Source organism: Oncorhynchus gorbuscha, linkage group LG08 (genome assembly GCF_021184085.1).
Source record: "Oncorhynchus gorbuscha isolate QuinsamMale2020 ecotype Even-year linkage group LG08, OgorEven_v1.0, whole genome shotgun sequence".
NCBI lineage: Eukaryota > Metazoa > Chordata > Actinopteri > Salmoniformes > Salmonidae > Oncorhynchus > Oncorhynchus gorbuscha.
The window spans coordinates 69,770,618-69,793,918 of NC_060180.1; the positions used below are offsets into that span (position 1 = coordinate 69,770,618).

General features: G+C 45.1%; 2 protein-coding genes across 2 annotated transcripts in view; both read right to left on the bottom strand.

Annotated features, from left to right (window-relative positions):
* Positions 1–8,537: 8,537 nt before the first annotated feature.
* On the bottom strand, positions 8,538–9,919 carry LOC124041025 (somatostatin-1-like). Its single transcript, XM_046358183.1, has 2 exons — positions 9,072–9,919; positions 8,538–8,793 (listed from the first exon to the last, which is right to left on the bottom strand). The coding sequence occupies exons 1-2, from the start codon at positions 9,219–9,221 to the stop codon at positions 8,584–8,586; spliced, it is 360 nt and encodes a 119-aa protein (XP_046214139.1). The 5' UTR covers positions 9,222–9,919; the 3' UTR covers positions 8,538–8,583.
* Positions 9,920–13,263: 3,344 nt separating this feature from the next.
* LOC124042127 (collagen alpha-5(IV) chain-like) overlaps positions 13,264–23,301 on the bottom strand; it is a 67,947-nt gene continuing 57,909 nt past the window's right edge. Inside the window, exons 51-53 of the mRNA XM_046360486.1 lie at positions 14,626–14,798; positions 13,845–13,930; positions 13,264–13,721 (exon numbers count right to left, since the gene is read on the bottom strand). Coding sequence (XP_046216442.1) covers positions 13,672–13,721; positions 13,845–13,930; positions 14,626–14,798 — 309 coding nt within the window. The 3' untranslated portion in view covers positions 13,264–13,671. The remainder of the gene's footprint in view (positions 13,722–13,844; positions 13,931–14,625; positions 14,799–23,301) is intronic.

Below are 23,301 nucleotides of genomic sequence, written 5' to 3' on the forward strand. Positions count from 1 at the left end.
ACACCTCACAGAAACTCATATAATACACATGCACCTCACAGAAACTCATATAATACACACACACCTCACAGAATCTCATATAATACACACACACCTCACAGAAACTCATATAATACACACACACACCTCACAGACACTCATATAATACACACACACCTCACAGAAACTCATATAATACACACACACCTCACAGAAACTCATATAATACACACACACCTTACAGACACTCATATAATACACACACACCTCACAGAAACTCATATAATACACACACCTCACAGAAACTCATATAATACACTCACACCTCACAGACACTCATATAATACACACACACCTCACAGAAACTCATATAATACACACACACACCTCACAGAAACTCATATAATACACACACACACCTCACAGACACTCATATAATACACACACACCTCACAGAAACTCATATAATACACACACACCTCACAGAAACTCATATAATACACACCTCACATAAACTCATATAATACACACACACCTCACAGAAACTCATATAATACACACACACACCTCACAGACACTCATATAATACAGACACACACCTCACAGAAACTCATATAATACACACACACACCTCACAGAATCTCATATAATACACACACACACACACCTCACAGAAACTCATATAATACACACACACCTCACAGAAACTCATATAATACACACACACCTCACAGAAACTCATATAATACACACACACTTCACAGAAACTCATATAATACACACGCACCTCACAGAAACTCATATAATACACACACACACACCTCACAGAAACTCATATAATACACTCACACCTCACAGAAACTCATATAATACACACACACCTCACAGAAACTCATATAATACACACACACACCTCACAGAAACTCATATAATACACACACACCTCACGGAAACTCATATAATACACACACACCTCACAGAAACTCATATAATACACACACACACCTCACAGAAACTCATATAATACACACACACCTCACAGAAACTCATATAATACACATGCACCTCACAGAAACTCATATAATACACACACACACCTCACAGAATCTCATATAATACACACACACCTCACAGAAACTCATATAATACACACACACCTCACAGAAACTCATATAATACACACACACCTCACAGACACTCAAATAATACACACACACCTTACAGACACTCATATAATACACACACACACCTCACAGAAACTCATATAATACACACACACACCTCACAGACACTCATATAATACACACACACCTCACAGAAACTCATATAATACACACACACACCTCACAGAATCTCATATAATACACATGCACCTCACAGAAACTCATATAATACACACACACTTCACAGAAACTCATATAATACACATGCACCTCACAGAAACTCATATAATACACACACACCTCACAGAATCTCATATAATACACACACACCTCACAGAAACTCATATAATACACACACACACACACCTCACAGAAACTCATATAATACACACACAACTCACAGAAACTCATATAATACACACACACACCTCACAGGAACTCATATAATACACACACACCTCACAGAAACTCATATAATACACACACCTCACAGAAACTCATATAATACACTCACACCTCACAAAAACTCATATAATACACACACCTCACAGAAACTCATATAATACAGACACACCTCACAGAAACTCATATAATACACACACCTCACAGAAACTCATATAATACACACACACACCTCACAGAAACTCATATAATACACACACCTCACAGAAACTCATATAATACACACACACCTCACAGAAACTCATATAATACACACACACCTCACAGAAACTCATATAATACACACACACCTCACAGAAACTCATATAATACACACACACCTCACAGAAACTCATATAATACACACACACCTCACAGAAACTCATATAATACACATGCACCTCACAGAAACTCATATAATACACACACACACCTCACAGAATCTCATATAATACACACACACCTCACAGAAACTCATATAATACACACACCTCACAGACACTCATATAATACACACACACCTCACAGAAACTCATATAATACACACACACCTCACAGACACTCATACAATACACACACACCCTTACAGACACTCATATAATACACACACACCTCACAGAAACTCATATAATACACACACCTCACAGAAACTCATATAATACACTCACACCTCACAGACACTCATATAATACACACACACCTCACAGAAACTCATATAATACACACACACACCTCACAGAAACTCATATAATACACACACACCTCACAGAAACTCATATAATACACACCTCACATAAACTCATATAATACACACACACCTCACAGAAACTCATATAATACACACACACACCTCACAGACACTCATATAATACAGACACACACCTCACAGAAACTCATATAATACACACACACACACACCTCACAGAATCTCATATAATACACACACACACACACCTCACAGAAACTCACATAATACACACACACCTCACAGAAACTCATATAATACACACACACCTCACAGAAACTCATATAATACACACACACTTCACAGAAACTCATATAATACACACGCACCTCACAGAAACTCATATAATACACACACACACACCTCACAGAAACTCATATAATACACTCACACCTCACATAAACTCATATAATACACACACACCTCACAGAAACTCATATAATACACACACACACCTCACAGAAACTCATAATACACACACACCTCACGGAAACTCATATAATACACACACACCTCACAGAAACTCATATAATACACACACACACCTCACAGAAACTCATATGGTCCCTCACAGAAACTCATATGGCACATGCACCTCACAGAAACTCATATAATACACACACACACCTCACAGAATCTCATATAATACACACACACCTCACAGAAACTCATATAATACACACACACACCTCATAGAAACTCATATAATACACACACGGTCACAGAAACTCATATAATACACACACACACCTCACAGAATCTCATATAATCACACCTCACAGAAACTCGGTAATACACACACACACCTCACAGAATCTCATATAATACACACACACACCTCATAGAAACTCATATAATACACACACACCTCACAGAAACTCATATAATACACACACACCTCACAGACACTCATATAATACACACGCACACACACACAAGTACACACCACAAAGACACAAATACATTCTGATATCGTTACACCAACAAACACACTCATGTACACACCCCACACACACACACACAGTGGCGGTGGTCCCTCATAGTCGTGGCGGTGGTCCCTCATAGTCGTGGCGGTGGTCCCTCATAGTCGTGGCGGTGGTCCCTCATAGTCGTGGCGGTGGTCCCTCATAGTCGTGGCGGTGGTCCCTCATAGTCGTGGCGGTGGTCCCTCATAGTCGTGGCGGTGGTCCCTCATAGTCGAGGCGGTGGTCCCTCATAGTCGAGGCGGTGGTCCCTCATAGTCGTGGCGGTGGTCCCTCATAGTCGTGGCGGTGGTCCCTCATAGTCGTGGCGGTGGTCCCTCATAGTCGTGGCGGTGGTCCCTCATAGTCGTGGCGGTGGTCCTCATAGTCGTGGCGGTGGTCCCTCATAGTCGTGGCGGTGGTCCCTCATAGTCGTGGCGGTGGTCCCTCATAGTCGTGGCGGTGGTCCCTCATAGTCGTGGCGGTGGTCCCTCATAGTCGTGGATTATGTCAGTCAGGCTTATGTATTCAGAGGTGTATGAATACTCCAACACACACACACCAACCTCTGCAGGTATGATCTGGCAGTGTTTCCTGTTATTTTACAATGCTGTTCTGCTCTTTCCCATTAGCTCAGGGACAGAACAGATCAATCCCAATAGCCCTTATTCCATCTTATTCCCCCTCTCTCTCCATCTTATTTCCTCTCTCTCCCCCTCACTCCCTCTCATTCCATCTCATTCCATCTCACTCCCTCTCACTCCCTCTCATTCCATCTCACTCCCTCTCATTCCATCTCACTCCTTCTCATTCCATCTCACTCCCCCTCACTCCCTCTCATTCCATCTCACTCCCTCTCACACCCTCTTCTCATCCATCTCATTCCATCTCCCCATCTCACTCCCCCCCTCTCATTCCATCTCACTCCCTCTCACACCCCTCTTACTCATCTCACTCCCTCTCATTCCATCTCACCCCATCTCACTCCATCTCACTCCCTCTCATTCCATCTCACTCCCTCTCACTCCCCTCTTACTCATCTCACTCCCCTCTTACTCATCTCACTCCCTCTCATTCCATCTCACCCCATCTCACTCCATCTCACTCCCTCTCATTCCATCTCACTCCCTCTCACTCCCCTCTTACTCATCTCACTCCCCTCTTACTCATCTCACTCCCTCTCATTCCATCTCACCCCATCTCACTCCCCCTCAGTCCATCTCAGTCCATCTCACTCCCTCTCACACCCCTCTTACTCATCTCATTCCCCTCTTACTCATCTCATTCCCTCTCTCCATCTAATTAGTTCTCTCTCCATCTTATTCCTTCACTCTCCCCCTCACTCCCTCTCATTCCATCTCACTCCCTCTCATTCCATCTCACTCCCTCTCATTCCATCTCACCCCATCTCACTCCCCTCTTACTCATCTCACTCTCTCTCATTCTATCTCACACCATCTCACTCCATCTCATTCCATCTCACCCCATCTCACTCCCCCTCACTCCATCTCACTCCCCTCTTACTCATCTCACTCCATCTCATTCCATCTCACCACATCTCACTCCCCCTCACTCCATCTCATTCCATCTCATCTCACTCCCCCTCACTCCATCTCATTCCATCTCACCCCATCTCACTCCCCTCTTACTCATCTCACTCCTTCTCATTCCATCTCACCCCATCTCACTCCCCCTCACTCCATCTCATTCCCTCTCGCTCCGTCTCATTCCATCTCACATTCTCTCTATTTTCTCTTTTAGCCCTATTCATTCATGAATGCTTATTTCATTATTTCAAACCCAAGCTCATACATAAGATATGCATCCTGCACACATACACATCTATTACACATCCATTACACAGCCACATCATTACACATCTACATCATTACACATCTATTACACATCTACATCATTAACTAGCTACATCTATTACACATCTATTACACATCCATTACACAGCCACATCATTACACATCTACATCATTACACATCTATTACACATCTACATCATTACACATCTATTACACATCTACATCATTAACCAGCTACATCTATTACACATCCATTACACAGCCACATCTATTACACATCCATTACACAGCCACATCTATTACACATCCATTACACAGCCACATCATTACACATCTACATCATTACACATCTATTACATATCTACATCATTACACATCTATTACACATCTACATCATTAACCAGCCACATCTATTACACATCCATTACACAGCCACATCATTACACATCTACATCATTACACATCTATTACACATCTACATCATTACACATCTATTACACATCTACATCATTAACCAGCTACATCTATTACACATCCATTACACAGCCACATCCATTTCACATCTATTCCACATCTATTTCACATCTATTACACATGCACACTGGAAGTTAAGTATATTTTTGCCTTCATACAGTACATACAGTACATAGAGTACCAGTCAAACATTTGGACACACCTACTCATTCAATGATTTTTCTTTATTTTTACTATTTTCTACATTATAGAATAAGTGAAGACATCAAACTATGACATATGCATGTGTCTGTGCCAATGTTTGTGTTGCTTCACAGTCTGATACCTCAGTGTGCCTACACATCACAAATGCAGGCTCTTATGAGCATACCAGGTAAACTGAGACTCACAGATGACCCAGCATAGGCGGCATACTAAATTGTAGTCCCGTTGATGTCATATAGAAGTGCACGGCAAGACAATATCCATATATAACGGTGATGTGTTTACCTCTTTACTACTGTCGTGTATAGATTATTGAAGTAAATCTAGGGAAATTGTAGACATGTTATGAATTTCAGGTAGATGGAGTGGGAACGCCAGGCGAAGAGCCCCCTCTGCTGCTGATGAAGTGCTGCAGCCCACGATACACCAAGCTATCAAAATGAAACACAAAGAAAAGAAAAAAACATTCCTTCATTTTAGTACAGATTTAAAGGGGCAATGTGCAGTTCCAACAATAACACATCCCTCCCCCGACCCCCGACCACCACCACCACCACCACCACCACCACTGTTGACAGTACAGGTGCATTAAAGCTGGAACTGAGAGACTGAAAACAGCTTTTATCTCCAGATCATTAGACTGTTAAATAGTCATCATTTGCTGGCCTCCGCCAGTACCCTGCCCTGAACGTTAGTCACTGTTCTAGCCAGCTACCACCCGGTACTCTACTCTGCACCTTAGAGACTGTTACTAGCCGGCTACCACCCGGTACTCTACCCTGTCCTGAACGTTAGTCACTGTTCTAGCCAGCTACCACTCGGTACTCTACTCTGCACCTTAGAGACTGTTACTAGCCGGCTACCACCCGGTTCTCTACCCTGCACCTTAGAGACTGTTACTAGCCGGCTACCACCCGGTACTCTACCTGTCCTGAACGGTCACTGTTCTAGCCAGCTACCCTGCACCTTAGAGACTGTTACTAGCCGGCTACCACCCGGTACCCTCTAGCCCTGCACCTTAGAGACTGTTACTAGCCGGCTACCACCCGGTACTCTACCCTGCACCTTAGAGACTGTTACTAGCCGGCTACCACCCGGTACTCTACCCTGCACCTTAGAGACTGTTACTAGCCGGCTACCACCCGGTACTCTACCCTGCACCTTAGAGACTGTTACTAGCCGGCTACCACCCGGTACTCTACCCCTTAGAGACTGTACTACCAGCCGGCTACCACCCAGTATTCTACCCTGCACCTTAGAGACTGTTACTAGCCAGCTACCACCCGGTACTCTACCCCTTAGAGACTGTTACTAGCCGGCTACCACCCAGTATTCTACCCTGCACCTGAGAGACTGTTACTAGCCGGCTACCACCCAGTATTCTACCCTGCACCTTAGAGACTGTTACTAGCCGGCTACCACCCAGTATTCTACCCTGCACCTTAGAGACTGTTACTAGCTGGCTACCACCCAGTATTCTACCCTGCACCTTAGAGACTGTTACTAGCCGGCTACCACCCGGTACTCTACCCTGCACCTTAGAGACTGTTACTAGCCAGCTACCACCCGGTACTCTACCCCTTAGAGACTGTTACTAGCCGGCTACCACCCAGTATTCTACCCTGCACCTTAGAGACTGTTACTAGCCGGCTACCACCCGGTACTCTACCCCTTAGAGACTGTTACTAGCCGGCTACCACCCAGTATTCTACCCTGCACCTTAGAGACTGCTGCCCTATGTACAGAGTCATTGAACACTGGTCACTTTAATCGTGTTTATACTGTTTTACCTACTTCATATGTATATACTGTATTCAGGTCAAGGCTCATCCTATATGACTACTGCTGTACACACCTTCTCTATTCATTTACTGTCCTTAATGTCTATACACACCATCATATTCATATATATTTATATTCTGGACTCTGACATTGCTCATTTTAATATTTATAGATTTCTTAATTCCTTGGGGATGGAGAAATGTAACCACTCTCAAATGCATAGCCAGAGCTATGAATACACGGACTGACCATCCAAGATATCAAATGATCATTTTTGACCGTGTTTAACAGCTATATGGTGTTTGTTTACAATTAGCCTACATGGTTTACAAACAATGGAGTAAAATAAACATATTTTAGGTTCTGATGATGTATGACAGTTGAACTAAGCCCATGGGGCATTTATAAGTTATATTCTTCAAGAAACAATTAGTGGCAGCCTACGGTTACAGGTTATTAGAAACATATCATTTGAAATGGATCATGTTCCAGTGACCCCACCCAACAGAAAATAACAAAGATAAATAAAAATGACAAAAAAATAATAAATGGGTAGCCTACAGGTATACATCATTCATTTAAAAGAAAAAAATAAATGGATGTATCAAATGCAGATTACCCATTTAAAGTCCATTCTAATCTGTATCATTGCAGAGCCTACTGTTCTAAGAAATACTATCTAACATTCTAAGAAATGAGAGAGAGAGATTTCACTTTTTATTTATTATCACTTTATTATCTAATTCACTTGATTTGGCAATATAAACATATGTTTCCCGCGTCAATAAAGTCCCTTAAATTGAAATTGAATTGAGAGAGAGAGAAAAGTATAATTCTGGAGACAAACGATTAATAAATAATTCTGATTTTATTTAAACTTGACAAATAGGCTATAGCCTCACAACCATGTAACTTCAAATTAATAAAAAAAATAATACGTTAAATTAACAATTTCGTAAACACTTTGGCAAGCTAATCGTCGATTAGATGACCATCTGTTTGGGAGTAAAAGCAGACGATCAGCAGGCGGTCCATGACTTCCAGAAGAACACTTTGCATCCTTCTTTACGAACGCGCGAGTCCTGTGGCATAGTCTCGCGCCTACTCTCCTGTTTCCCGACACTCTCCGGTGCACGAGGGAGAGAGTTTATTTTCAACGTGTTGTCGTGGTGTGACTGTGAAAGCTTGTACAGCAGCCAGACGAGGTTGTATTTGTCGTCAGCGGATACCTGTGAAGGAAAAACTATATGTTCTTACATAGCTGCAATGTCAAATGCATTCCTTGTTAATTAAAATAGCATATAGTCTACTAAAATAAAACTTCCAAAGTGAAGGAGCCTGTCATTTTGTGCGTTTACTGCCATTTTTCCAATTAGCCATTTCAGCACAATGGGCAAATGCACTCATTTAATTTAATGCAAGCATGTTCCACTAAGTAACGTCAACTTTATATCGCCTAATTTTCAGAAAGCTTAAAAGAGTACAAACAGAACACCATGTTCCTCACCTGTTTATCCTGTAATGTTTCGAGCCATGTTGTTTTATCTTGGTGTCCGAGCTTGAGATCCGAAGACCCTCCGAAAGAGTCGACCTTCCCCGTCTGACACAGACTGAGACACACAAGCACAAATACGCACCAGATTCCGGTGAGGGCCATCTGGAGTCTGGTAGGTCTCTTGAGCTGGTATAGATGAGATGTCCCAAGATGGAATGATGGAATGAAACTCTGAATAACTTGCAGCAACCCCGGTAGCTGGTCTTTTTAAACCAATGTATTACGTAAGATGAGGGTGAGGTAATGAAATTGTATTTGTCCTCAGTGATGCAGTAAAGCATGTGATGTGACAGATAATTTACAACAGTCATTAGGGGTCTGGAACTAAAGGCAACTCTTGTTCTTCTCATAGTTGCAAGAACGAGATGTTGGAGCATAATAAAACATGTTACAGGTCATTTTTATTTGTAGCCTGTAGTCTTTAACGCACCATTTATTCAGGCCATAAATTCCACTCGTGCTGTGTGCGCGCGTGGGGCCGACATGTTTTTTTTTCTCCTATAACTGCCTCAGCTATAGCTGGTGCCCACACTCACGTCATTGCGGATATAGAGGCCTAAGTGAATATAATGTCATCATCGGTTGTTTTCCCATATTTGCACGCACACAGATCCACACACTCTGCTATTACAAGCTGGTTTCCGTGCGACTGGCCGCGCAATGTGCACTCGTGAAATTAAACGTTAATGACACCGACATGGCGCAAAAAATGATCTCATTAACTCTTTTTCTGGCGCCATAAAACGGGAAGATATTGGGGAATCCAGAGGTCGCGGAAGTCGCTCAACATCGCGGCAGGCTCACACTGGTTCCGTCTGCCTTGTCTATTAATGAGATGTACACTCTGTTTGACATATATCTGTTAGTCGGTAGTATCACCCCTCCCACCCCTCTTATTACAGTTGTAGCCAGGGGCAGACTTGGACCAAAAATCGTCCCTGGCATTTGTAACACAACTGCCCATTTTTTTCCTTGAGGTCTCCACAACGGCCCATTTTTCCCCGAGGCCCACATTATTAGCCAAATAATGACCATTTTGCGCAACAAAAAAAACATGTTATACAGACTCACTGTGTTAAAAACGGACCTGGCCTTGGTTGTAGCATATATGTATTCACACAGTAGCATTAGCAGACCAGTCACTTAGATGTTGAATTGAAATGCATGTTTTATGTTGTTATCACAGTCATGCTTGGCCCAAGATACAATAATATGGCTCCTCTTATTGAAGTTCACCTTGAAAGGGAAGAAGGGAGACCCTAAAAGCGCAATCTGCAGTTGATACATCATTTTTTATTTATTTACAAATGAATAATATGTAACCTACACATTGATTCTTGGAAGTTTATAATTTATAAATGCTTCATGAGATTAGTTCATCTCCATCAGAATCTAAAATATAAGCTTGTTTTACTCCAATGTTTGTTAACAAAGTAAATTTAATCAAACACTGTATAGCCTCAAAACATGGTGAAAGTGATAATTTTTATAGCATGGACATTCAGTCCTTGCAACAGTAGCCCCATCCCTCATCTTTTTACAGAAACAGTGGCGGGGAGTACTTTGTTTTTGTTTCAACTGCAGATGACCCATTTAAGGGGATAGCGCTCAACTTTATTGAATTATATTCTATAGGAGGATTATGTAGCTCCGCTGCCATTGGTCTTCCACTGAGTGGATTAATCCACAGGTTCATTGCACCTTGCCGCACCTTGCCACAACGTGTTCCACAACGTGCCCACAACGTTCCCACAACGTGTCCACAACGGGTCCACAACGTGTCCACAACGTGTTCCACAACGTGCCCACAACGTGCCCACAACGTGTCCACAATGGGTCCACAACGTGCCCGCAACGTGTCCACAACGTGCCCGCAATGTGTCCACAACGTGTCCACAACGGGTCCACAACGTGTCCACAACGTTCCCACAACGTGTTCCACAACGTGCCCACAACGTGTAAAGAAGCCTATAGGGCATTAAGTAGAGGTATTTTAAGATGAGAACAGATAGCTTGGCGGTATGGGTTCTGATATTGCTTCGAGTAAAAGCAGTGTTGGGACGCAAATTAGAAAATCTCTTTCTAATATTAAGGGGAAACGGGGATACCTAGTCAGTTGTACAACTGAAATGTGTCTTCTGCATTTAACCCGACCCCTCTGAAACAGGTAGCTGCGGGGTGCTGCCTTAATCGACATTCACGTCTTCAGCACCCAGGGAACAGCTGTCTTGCTCGGGGGCAGAACAACAGATTTTCACCATGTCAGCTCGGGGATTCAATCCAGCAACACTTTCAGGTTACTGACCCAACATTCTAATCACTAGGCTATTAACTGTGGTAGTACTGCCTTCCTATGGCTTACTATGCTCTGTAACATGGTCTCATTAGAATAGGTAAAAAAGTCATTTAAGCATAGACATTTAAACATAGTATTTGCATGTCGCTTATGTCTGTTATTGCCTTACGTCAAAGTAGTGTGTTTTAAAAAAAATGCTGTGGCTTTGTTATCCACTATGACATAGGGATGTTCAAGCTATTGACCACAGCCATTAAATGGGTTAGTGAGTTTTGGTTGGTAGTGCGATTTAAAGAGGCAGTGCAGTCAAAAATGTGATTTCTGTATATTCCTATAATAGTTCCACACTATGAAGGCGAAATAACACAGAAATTGTGAAAATTATGATAATGCCCTTTTAGCGTAAGAGGTTTTTGAAGTGTGGACAGCTCCATTGTGTTGATCTTCAGCACCATGGACAGCGCCAGTGCCTACCTTCAGCACCATGGACAGCTCCAGCGTGTTGATTTTCGGCACCATGGACAGCTTCAGTGTGTTGATTTTCGGCACCATGGACAGCTCCAGTGTTTGCCTTCAGCACCATGGACAGCACCAGTGGGTTGACCTTCAGCGCCATGGACAGCTCCAGTGTTGATCTTCAGCACCATGGACAGCTCCAAGGTGTAGGCCTTCAGTGCCATGGACAGCTCCAGTGTGTTGACCTTCAGCACCATGGACAGCTCCAGTGTTTACTTTCAGCACCATGGGCAGCTCCAGTGTGTTGACCTTCAGCACCATGGACAGCTCCAGTGTTTACCTTCAGCACCATGGACAGCTCCAGTGTTTACCTTCAGCGCCGTGGACAGCTCCGGTGTGTTGACCTTCAGCACCATGGACAGTTCCAGTGTTTACCTTCAGCGCCATGGACAGCTCCAGTGTGTTGACCTTTTTATTTAGGAGATGAGAGGATTCTTGTTATAGGGATTGTGGCTGTGGAAGTTAACAAAGAGAGAAAGTCATATTTCAGGAACAGGATGTTGGTCTTTAAGTCTCTTACTGATCAGTAAATTGTGATGTAGAATTACATTTCGGAAACAAAACAGTATACTGTGGAAGGTGAATGTAGACTCAGACATGTGTTTTCCCATTACCTACCGGCTATATCCAGCTTTCACTAGTACACTGACTGCACACATTCACATCATTTGTTATTTCCATAGGATGTCCTGTCCAGACCTGTTCAAACATAGGATGTCCTGCTCAGACCTGTTCTCAGTTCACTATAAAGGTGGTTTCCCTGACAACCAAAGTGATGTGTCACCTACTCATGTGTGATAGAATCTTAATGATGTCAGGGCTGTATGATAGAGCTCTTTCCCACTGACTAGTCCGTGTCATCCAGATGGTGATTTGAGGTTTACACAAGTTCCTTATAAATATCCATCTGGTTAAGCGAGTTCCAAGGTCTGTTTGGAATTAGTCAATAATGTTTCAGTCTAGTGCCGGTCAATGAGGTTTGCCACATCGCACCATTTTATTTCTCCAACAACGGAAAACATCAAAGCAAGCTTTCAGTTGTGTTGTTCATGCTCAAGTAATTGGGTCTGACCTCTCATAACAGCATAATGCAGGCTAACGCCAACTACTGTGACTGGCCATAAAGATGAATACAGACGATCCTGCAGCTCCAGATCAAAGTTATTCCACTGGGGTGAATGGGCTTCAGTGCTAAATGACTAAAAGGTCAATTTAAAAGTGTAGATTGTCTGCGCAGAAAATGTTATGGCATTTAGACCTAAACTCGAGTAATTACACAGACGCAACTCTGAGTGAAAGTTTATTTGGAAATATCCAACCATTGTAATACATTTTGTTAGGGAACACCCTATGTTGAAGGGAATAACCGAGACACATTATCAAATATACATGTTAATAGAGCCAAACACAATAGCTATATACAGTGCAGTGCTTGAGACTTTATAAAAGCACTTAGTTACGTTACAATCACATGCGTGGTCCTCAGTGCAAGTCATGAAGAGCTCAATATAATTACAACCCAGAAGGTGATATTAACAGTATTTCCAAGGTATCTTAAATAAACATGAAAATAAAAGAGAGCCACACACTATAGGAGCTCAGATGCAAAAAATTAATACCAACGTTTCAACAGCCAAGCTGTCTTCATCAGGGTATCTTAAATAAACATGTCTGTCTTGATTCAGAATAATTCAGCCGTGTCTTTTGGACTGGGAACCATACCAGTTTGCAAATAGTATCTTAGATGTTCCAAATATTTTGAGTGATCGCTTGAGCCTGGCTGGATTTGTCTGGAAAAAAAACACCCAATTATAAATACATTAAGAATATGATTATTATCATTGTTCAATGTCTCATCTGTCAAAGTAATGGTTCATTTTGCCTGAGGCTGAATGTGGATTATAATGCACTACCATTGCTTTGTGGTTTCCTGCATACGCGGCAGCGACTGATGACCTTCTCTAGAAGAGGTCCCTTCACCGTCTGGGGCACAGGCTTACTGCAGCACACAGAACAGGGCCCATATTCACAAAGCATCAACGAGTAGGAGTGCTGGTCTAGGATCATATCCACTCAGTCCATATAATTTGATTTATTATGATGTTAAAAAGGCTAAATTGATCCTAGATCAGTAAAGTATGCACTGTGAGGAAAGTAGTCTCTTTTTAGAGTAGTGCCATGACATGTGGTTTAGTTCAAGCTGACACAGTATTACTGTATACTGTGCTGTAAAATACAGGGTATTATACCATTAGAGTTGACAGATACATCGTAACAACCCAAGAAGTCTTCATCTTCAAATGAAATCCAACATAATATGGTATAGTTGAGTATAGCATAGAACAAAACAGAATAAGATACAGTATTGATAGATTAGGTTAGGCATAGATAGGTGGACATTTCATGTATGTTAGAGCTGGGCTAGAACAAAAGTCTGCACGCACTTTGCAGGCCTCCATCCTCACCACACACACACACACACACACACACACACACACACACACACACACACACACACACACACACACACACACACACACACACACACACACACACACACACACACACACACACACACACACACACACACACACACACACACACACACACACACACACACACACACACACACACACACACACACATGCGCGCACACACACACACTGAATCAGTCTCTGCTGAGATGATTCTAACCTGAACATGTGGTTGGGGTCGAGCAAGGCCAGCCAGAAGCTGTAGGAGTCAGGGAAGTAGTTACAGGTTCCCCGGCCGTGACACTCGATGAAGGGGACCTGGCGGAAGTGTTCTAGACACGAGCCTGGGGAGCCCAGAGGCTGGCCCGACCCCTCAGCACCCGCACCCGTTTGCTGGGAGAAAAGGAAAGAGGTGGAGGAGGAGAGAGGTGGAGGAGAAAGGAGAAGAGAAAAGAGATGGGAAGCAATGTGGAATGAAAAGGAGGAGGAGGAGTATAGAATATGAGGAGAAAGGGAAAAAGATAGGAGATGACAAGTTGGAAAACGAAAGATGGAAAACGGGGATGGAAAGGGGGGATGGAAAGTGATGGATGGAAAGTGATGGATGGAAAGTGATGGATGGAAAGCGGGGGATGGAAAGTGATGGATGGAAAGTGATGGATGGAAAGTGATGGATGGAAAGCGGGGGATGGAAAGTGATGGATGGAAAGTGATGGATGGAAAGCAGGGGATGGAAAGTGATGGATGGAAAGCGGGGGATGGAAAGTGATGGATGGAAAGTGATGGATGGAAAGTGGGGGATGGAAAGTGATGGATGGAAAGTGATGGATGGAAAGCGGGGGATGGAAAGTGATGGATGGAAAGTGATGGATGGAAAGCATTAGGGGGGATGGAAAGTGGGGGATGGAAAGTGATGGATGGAAAGTGATGGATGGAAAGAAAAGGGGGATGGAAAGTGATGGATGGAAAGTGATGGATGGAAAGCGGGGGATGGAAAGTGATGGATGGAAAGCGGGGGGATGGAAAGTGATGGATGGAAAGTGATGGATGGAAAGTGGGGGATGGAAAGTGATGGATGGAAAGTGATGGATGGAAAGCGGGGGATGGAAAGTGATGGATGGAAAGTGATGGATGGAAAGCGGGGGATGGAAAGTGGGGGATGGAAAGTGATGGATGGAAAGTGATGGATGGAAAGCGGGGGATGGAAAGTGATGGATGGAAAGTGATGGATGGAAAGCGGGGGGATGGAAAGTGATGGATGGAAAGCGGGGGATGGAAAGTGATGGATGGAAAGTGATGGATGGAAAGCGGGGGATGGAAAGTGATGGATGGAAAGTGATGGATGGAAAGCGGGGGATGGAAAGTGATGGATGGAAAGTGGGGATGGAAAGTGATGGATGGAAAGTGATGGATGGAAAGCGGGGGATGGAAAGTGATGGATGGAAAGTGATGGATGGAAAGTGGGGGATGGAAAGTGATGGATGGAAAGTGATGGATGGAAAGCGGGGGATGGAAAGTGATGGATGGAAAGTGATGGATGGAAAGCGGGGGATGGAAAGTGATGGATGGAAAGTGGGGGATGGAAAGTGATGGATGGAAAGTGGATGGATGGAAAGCGGGGGATGGAAAGTGATGGATGGAAAGTGATGGATGGAAAGCGGGGATGGAAAGTGATGGATGGAAAGTGATGGATGGAAAGCGGGGGGATGGAAAGTGGGGGATGGAAAGTGATGGATGGAAAGTGATGGATGGAAAGCGGGGGATGGAAAGTGGGGGATGGAAAGTGATGGATGGAAAGTGATGGATGGAAAGTGGGGGATGGAAAGTGATGGATGGAAAGTGATGGATGGAAAGCGGGGGATGGAAAGTGATGGATGGAAAGTGGGGGATGGAAAGTGATGGATGGAAAGTGATGGATGGAAAGTGGGGGATGGAAAGTGATGGATGGAAAGCGGGGGGATGGAAAGTGATGGATGGAAAGTGGGGGATGGAAAGTGATGGATGGAAAGTGATGGATGGAAAGTGATGGATGGAAAGCGGGGGATGGAAAGTGATGGATGGAAAGCGGGGGATGGAAAGCGGGGGTTTGAAGTGGTGAAGGGTAGAGCAGTATAGAGAGGGAGAGTTAGTTAGACTGAGTTTTGAATGATGGCACAAAGGACTCCGCTCCATACGCTGCTACTATGATATTTCATTCACATCATTATCATTCAATCGCCCCGTAGCACTCACTTCCGTCATCATGAAGTGCTTTGAGAGACTAGTCAAGGACATATCATCTCCACCCTACCTGACACCCTAGACCCACTCCAATTTGCTTACCGCCCAAATAGGTCCACAGACGATGCAATCTCAACCACACTGCACACTGCCCTAACCCACCTGGACAAGAGGAATACCTATGTGAGAATACTGTTCATCGACTACAGCTCAGCATTCAACACCATAGTACCCTCCAAGCTCGTCATCAAGCTCGAGACCCTGGGTCTCGACCCCGCCCTGTGCAACTGGGTACTGGACTTCCTGACGGGCCGCCCCCATGTGGTGAGGGTAGGCAACAACATCTCCTCCCCGCTGATCCTCAACACGGGGGCCCCACAAGGGTGCGTTCTGAGCCCTCTCCTGTACTCCCTGTTCACCCACGACTGCATGGCCACGCACGCCTCCAACTCAATCATCAAGTTAGCGGACGACACAACAGTGGTAGGCTTGATTACCAACAACGACGAGACGGCCTACAGGGAGGAGGTGAGGGCCCTCGGAGTGTGGTGTCAGGAAAATAACCTCACACTCAACGTCAACAAAACTAAGGAGATGATTGTGGACTTCAGGAAACAGCAGAGGGAACACCCCCCTATCCACATCGATGGAACAGTAGTGGAGAGGGTAGCAAGTTTTAAGTTCCTCGGCATACACATCACAGACAAACTGAATTGGTCCACACACACTGACAGCGTCGTGAAGAAGGCACAGCAGCGCCTCTTCAACCTCAGGAGGCTGAAGAAATTTGGCTTGTCACCAAAAGCACTCACAAACTTCTACAGATTACATTTAATGCACAATCGAGAGCATCCTGGGGGGCTGTATCACCGCCTGGTATGGCAACTGCTCCGCCCTCAATCGTAAGGCTCTCCAGAGGGTAGTGAGGTCTGCACAACGCATCACCGGGGGCAAACTACCTGCCCTCCAGGACACCTACACCACCCGATGTTACAGGAAGGCCATAAAGATCATCAAGGACATCAACCACCCGAACCACTGCCTGTTCACCCCGCTATCATCCAGAAGGCGAGGTCAGTACAGGTGCATCAAAGCTGGGACCGAGAGACTGAAAAACAGCTTCTATCTCAAGGCCATCAGACTGTTAAACAGCCACCACTAACATTGAGTGGCTGCTGCCAACACACTGTCATTGACACTGACCCAACTCCAGCCACTTTAATAGTGGGAATTGATGGAAAATGATGTAAATATATCACTAGCCACTTTAAACAATGCTACCTTATATAATGTACTTACCCTACATTATTCATCTCATAAATGACTTATATGTATATACTGTATATACATCATCGACTGCATCCTTATGTAATACATGTATCACTAGCCACTTTAACTATGCCACTTTGTTTACTTTGTCTACATACTCATCTCATATGTATATACTGTACTCGATACCATCTACTGTATGCTGCTCTGTACCATCACTCATTCATATATCCTTATGTACATATTCTTTATCCCCTTACACTGTGTATAAGACAGTAGTTTAGGAATTGTTAGTTAGATTACTTGTTGGTTAATACTGCATTGTTGGAACTAGAAGCACAAGCATTTCGCGACACTCGCATTAACATCTGCTAACCATGTGTATGTGACAAATAACATTTGATTTGATTTGATTTGAATCGCATTTATCAATTTACACATATATTGTACAGATATTAAACAGTATATGGATATATGTAATACAGGGAGCAGATTGTTAGTGGCCTGATCGCATCGTTCACCATTCTGTTCCACTTCATGAATCAGCTTGGCCTTTCTCCAATTGATGGCCATTTCCTATGAGTTAGAACCAATCAGCATCCTCTCAGAAACATTAGGTGGATCTAGGACAAAATACCACAATTAGGCCGTCCTCTGATTGGTTGAAGGTGATCCAATCGCAGACAAGTACATTTTTACAGACATATGCACAACATGTATCAATGAAGAGCAATGCCAGACTGATATGTGAAGTGAAATAGGTCAGGATGGTTCCACCAGGCTAGGTTGTTACCATGACAAAGGTCAGGATGGTTCCACCAGGCTAGGTTGTTACCATGACAAAGGTCAGGATGGTTCCACCAGGCTAGGTTGTTACCATGACAAAGGTCAGGATGGTTCCACCAGGCTAGGTTGTTACCATGACAAAGGTCAGGATGGTTCCACCAGGCTAGGTTGTTACCATGACAAAGGTCAGGATGGTTCCACCAGGCTAGGTTGTTACCATGACAAAGGTCAGGATGGTTCCACCAGGCTAGGTTGTTACTACCATGACAAAGGTCAGGATGGTTCCACCAGGCTAGGTTGTTACCATGACAAAGGTCAGGATGGTTCCACCAGGCTAGGTTGTTACCATGACAAAGGTCAGGATGGTTCCACCAGGCTAGGTTGTTACCATGACAAAGGTCAGGATGGTTCCACCAGGCTAGGTTGTTACCATGACAAAGGTCAGGATGGTTCCACCAGGCTAGGTTGTTACCATGACAAAGGTCAGGATGGTTCCACCAGGCATGGTAGTTACTATGACAAAGTGGTCGCATCGGCACTTCGCTCCCGCGGGTAGTATAACTTTTTCATTACATTTCATTATATTTCATTATAGCACAACGGTTTGATTTGTCTAATCTTAGCAATTTCTTCTCAGCTAGCTACATAGCGGTCTTTGTATCAAAGATATTTGCGTAATTATCGTATTTCGCCGTCCTAACGTAGTCTTCACTAGCCAGGTAGCCAGCTAGCTAACGTCCACTGATTAGCTGCACTGGGAAAACTATTACACTCAACTGAACGACTTGATTAGTGTAGTGTTAGCTAGCTACATAGCTGTCTTTGCTGTCTTCGTATCTTCGTATCCAAGATAATTGTGTTGTTTAGGTTTAGAGTGTGTAGTCTTAGAGTGATTATCTTAATTTACAGAGGTTAGCTAGCCAGCTATTTGTCGTCCTTAATGTAGGAGACTCTGCTAGCTAGCCAACGCTAGCCAACGTCTTCTGAATAGAACCCAACAACCCGGTCGCATTCACAGGTAGTATCACATTTTCACTTCATTTCATTACAGTACAACGGTTTGATTTGTTTGATCGTAGCTAGCTACATAGCTAGCTACATAGCCGTCTTTGTATCAAAGATAATTGTGTAGTCTAGAGCGATTTTCTAGGTTAGCTAGCCAGCCATTGTCGTTCTTTTAACGCAACGTAACGTAAACAACACTGCTAGCTAGCCAGCTAGCCCCGAATAGCAACACTGCAGAAACTATTACACTCAACGGAACGACTTGATTAGTGTAGTGTCAACAACGCACCCACTGCCAGCTAGCCTACTTCAGCAGTACTGTATCATTTTAATCATTTTAGTCAATAAGATTCTTGCTACGTAGCTTAACTTTCTGAACATTCGAGACGTGTAGTCCACTTGTCATTCCAATCTCCTTTGCATTAGCGTAGCCTCTTCTGTAGCCTGTCAACTATGTGTCTGTTTATCCCTGTTCTCTCCTCTCTGCACAGACCATACAAACGCTCCCACACCGCGTGGCCGCGGCCACCCTACTCTGGTGGTCCCAGCGCGCACGACCCACGTGGAGTTCCAGGTCTCCGGTAGCCTCTGGAACTGCCAATCTGCGGTCAACAAGGCAGAGTTCATCTCAGCCTATGCCTCCCTCCAGTCCCTCGACTTCTTGGCACTGACGGAAACATGGATCACCACAGACAACACTGCTACTCCTACTGCTCTCTCTTCGTCCGCCCACGTGTTCTCGCACACCCCGAGAGCTTCTGGTCAGCGGGGTGGTGGCACCGGGATCCTCATCTCTCCCAAGTGGTCATTCTCTCTTTCTCCCCTTACCCATCTGTCTATCGCCTCCTTTGAATTCCATGCTGTCACAGTTACCAGCCCTTTCAAGCTTAACATCCTTATCATTTATCGCCCTCCAGGTTCCCTCGGAGAGTTCATCAATGAGCTTGATGCCTTGATAAGCTCCTTTCCTGAGGACGGCTCACCTCTCACAGTTCTGGGCGACTTTAACCTCCCCACGTCTACCTTTGACTCTTTCCTCTCTGCCTCCTTCTTTCCACTCCTCTCCTCTTTTGACCTCACCCTCTCACCTTCCCCCCTACTCACAAGGCAGGCAATACGCTCGACCTCATCTTTACTAGATGCTGTTCTTCCACTAACCTCATTGCAACTCCCCTCCAAGTCTCCGACCACTACCTTGTATCCTTTTCCCTCTCGCTCTCATCCAACACCTCCCACACTGCCCCTACTCGGATGGTATCGCGCCGTCCCAACCTTCGCTCTCTCTCCCCCGCTACTCTCTCCTCTTCCATCCTATCATCTCTTCCCTCCGCTCAAACCTTCTCCAACCTATCTCCTGATTCTGCCTCCTCAACCCTCCTCTCCTCCCTCTCTGCATCCTTTGACTCTCTATGTCCCCTATCCTCCAGGCCGGCTCGGTCCTCACCTCCCGCTCCGTGGCTCGATGACTCATTGCAAGCTCACAGAACAGGGCTCCGGGCAGCCGAGCGGAAATGGAGGAAAACTCGCCTCCCTGCGGACCTGGCATCCTTTCACTCCCTCCTCTCTACATTTTCCTCCTCTGTCTCTGCTGCTAAAGCCACTTTCTACCACGCTAAATTCCAAGCATCTGCCTCTAACCCTAGGAAGCTCTTTGCCACCTTCTCCTCCCTCCTGAATCCTCCCCCCCCTCCTCCCTCTCTGCAGATGACTTCGTCAACCATTTTGAAAAGAAGGTCGACGACATCCGATCCTCGTTTGCTAAGTCAAACGACACCGCTGGTTCTGCTCACACTGCCCTACCCTGTGCTCTGACCTCTTTCTCCCCTCTCTCTCCAGATGAAATCTCGCGTCTTGTGACGGCCGGCCGCCCAACAATCTGCCCGCTTGACCCTATCCCCTCCTCTCTTCTCCAGACCATTTCCGGAGACCTTCTCCCTTACCTCACCTCGCTCATCAACTCATCCCTAACCGCTGGCTACGTCCCTTCCGTCTTCAAGAGAGCGAGAGTTGCACCCCTTCTGAAAAAACCTACACTCGATCCCTCCGATGTCAACAATTACAGACCAGTATCCCTTCTTTCTTTTCTCTCCAAAACTCTTGAACGTGCCGTCCTTGGCCAGCTCTCCCGCTATCTCTCTCTGAATGACCTTCTTGATCCAAATCAGTCAGGTTTCAAGACTAGTCATTCAACTGAGACTGCTCTCCTCTGTATCACGGAGGCGCTCCGCACTGCTAAAGCTAACTCTCTCTCCTCTGCTCTCATCCTTCTAGATCTATCGGCTGCCTTCGATACTGTGAACCATCAGATCCTCCTCTCCACCCTCTCCGAGTTGGGCATTTCCGGCGCGGCCCACGCTTGGATTGCGTCCTACCTGACAGGCCGCTCCTACCAGGTGGCGTGGCGAGAATCTGTCTCCTCACCACGCGCTCTCACCACTGGTGTCCCCAGGGCTCTGTTCTTGGCCCTCTCCTATTCTCGCTATACACCAAGTCACTTGGCTCTGTCATAACCTCACATGGTCTCTCCTATAATTGCTATGCAGACGACACACAATTAATCTTCTCCTTTCCCCCTTCTGACGACCAGGTGGCGAATCGCATCTCTGCATGTCTGGCAGACATATCAGTGTGGATGACGGATCACCACCTCAAGCTGAACCTCGGCAAGACGGAGCTGCTCTTCCTCCCGGGGAAGGACTGCCCGTTCCATGATCTCGCCATCACGGTTGACAACTCCATTGTGTCCTCCTCCCAGAGCGCCAAGAACCTTGGCGTGATCCTGGACAACACCCTGTCGTTCTCAACCAACATCAAGGCGGTGGCCCGTTCCTGTAGGTTCATGCTCTACAACATCCGCAGAGTACGACCCTGCCTCACACAGGAAGCGGCGCAGGTCCTAATCCAGGCACTTGTCATCTCCCGTCTGGATTACTGCAACTCGCTGTTGGCTGGGCTCCCTGCCTGTGCCATTAAACCCCTTCAACTCATCCAGAACGCCGCAGCCCGTCTGGTGTTCAACCTTCCCAAGTTCTCTCACGTCACCCCGCTCCTCCGTTCTCTCCACTGGCTTCCAGTTGAAGCTCGCATCCGCTACAAGACCATGGTGCTTGCCTACGGAGCTGTGAGGGGAACGGCACCTCAGTACCTCCAGGCTCTGATCAGGCCCTACACCCAAACAAGGGCACTGCGTTCATCCACCTCTGGCCTGCTCGCCTCCCTACCACTGAGGAAGTACAGCTCCCGCTCAGCCCAGTCAAAACTGTTCGCTGCGCTGGCCCCCAATGGTGGAACAAACTCCCTCACGACGCCAGGACAGCGGAGTCAATCACCACCTTCGGAGACACCTGAAACCCCACCTCTTTAAGGAATACCTAGGATAGGATAAGTAATCCCTCTCACCCCCCCTTTTAAGATTTAGATGCACTATTGTAAAGTGACTGTTCCACTGGATGTCATAAGGTGAATGCACCAATTTGTAAGTCGCTCTGGATAAGAGCGTTTGCTAAATGACTTAAATGTAAATGTAAATGTCAGGATGGTTCCACCAGGCTAGGTTGTTACCATGACAAAGGTCAGGATGGTCCCACCAGGCTAGGTTGTTACTATGACAAAGGTC

Bases quoted from the DNA above. Each gene is read 5' to 3' on its own strand.
- LOC124041025 (XM_046358183.1), bottom strand. From the start codon at position 9,221: ATGGCCCTCACCGGAATCTGGTGCGTATTTGTGCTTGTGTGTCTCAGT. The intron at 8,794-9,071 runs GTGAGGAACATG...TTTCCTTCACAG, and splicing joins AAACATTACAGGATAAACAG to GTATCCGCTGACGACAAATA.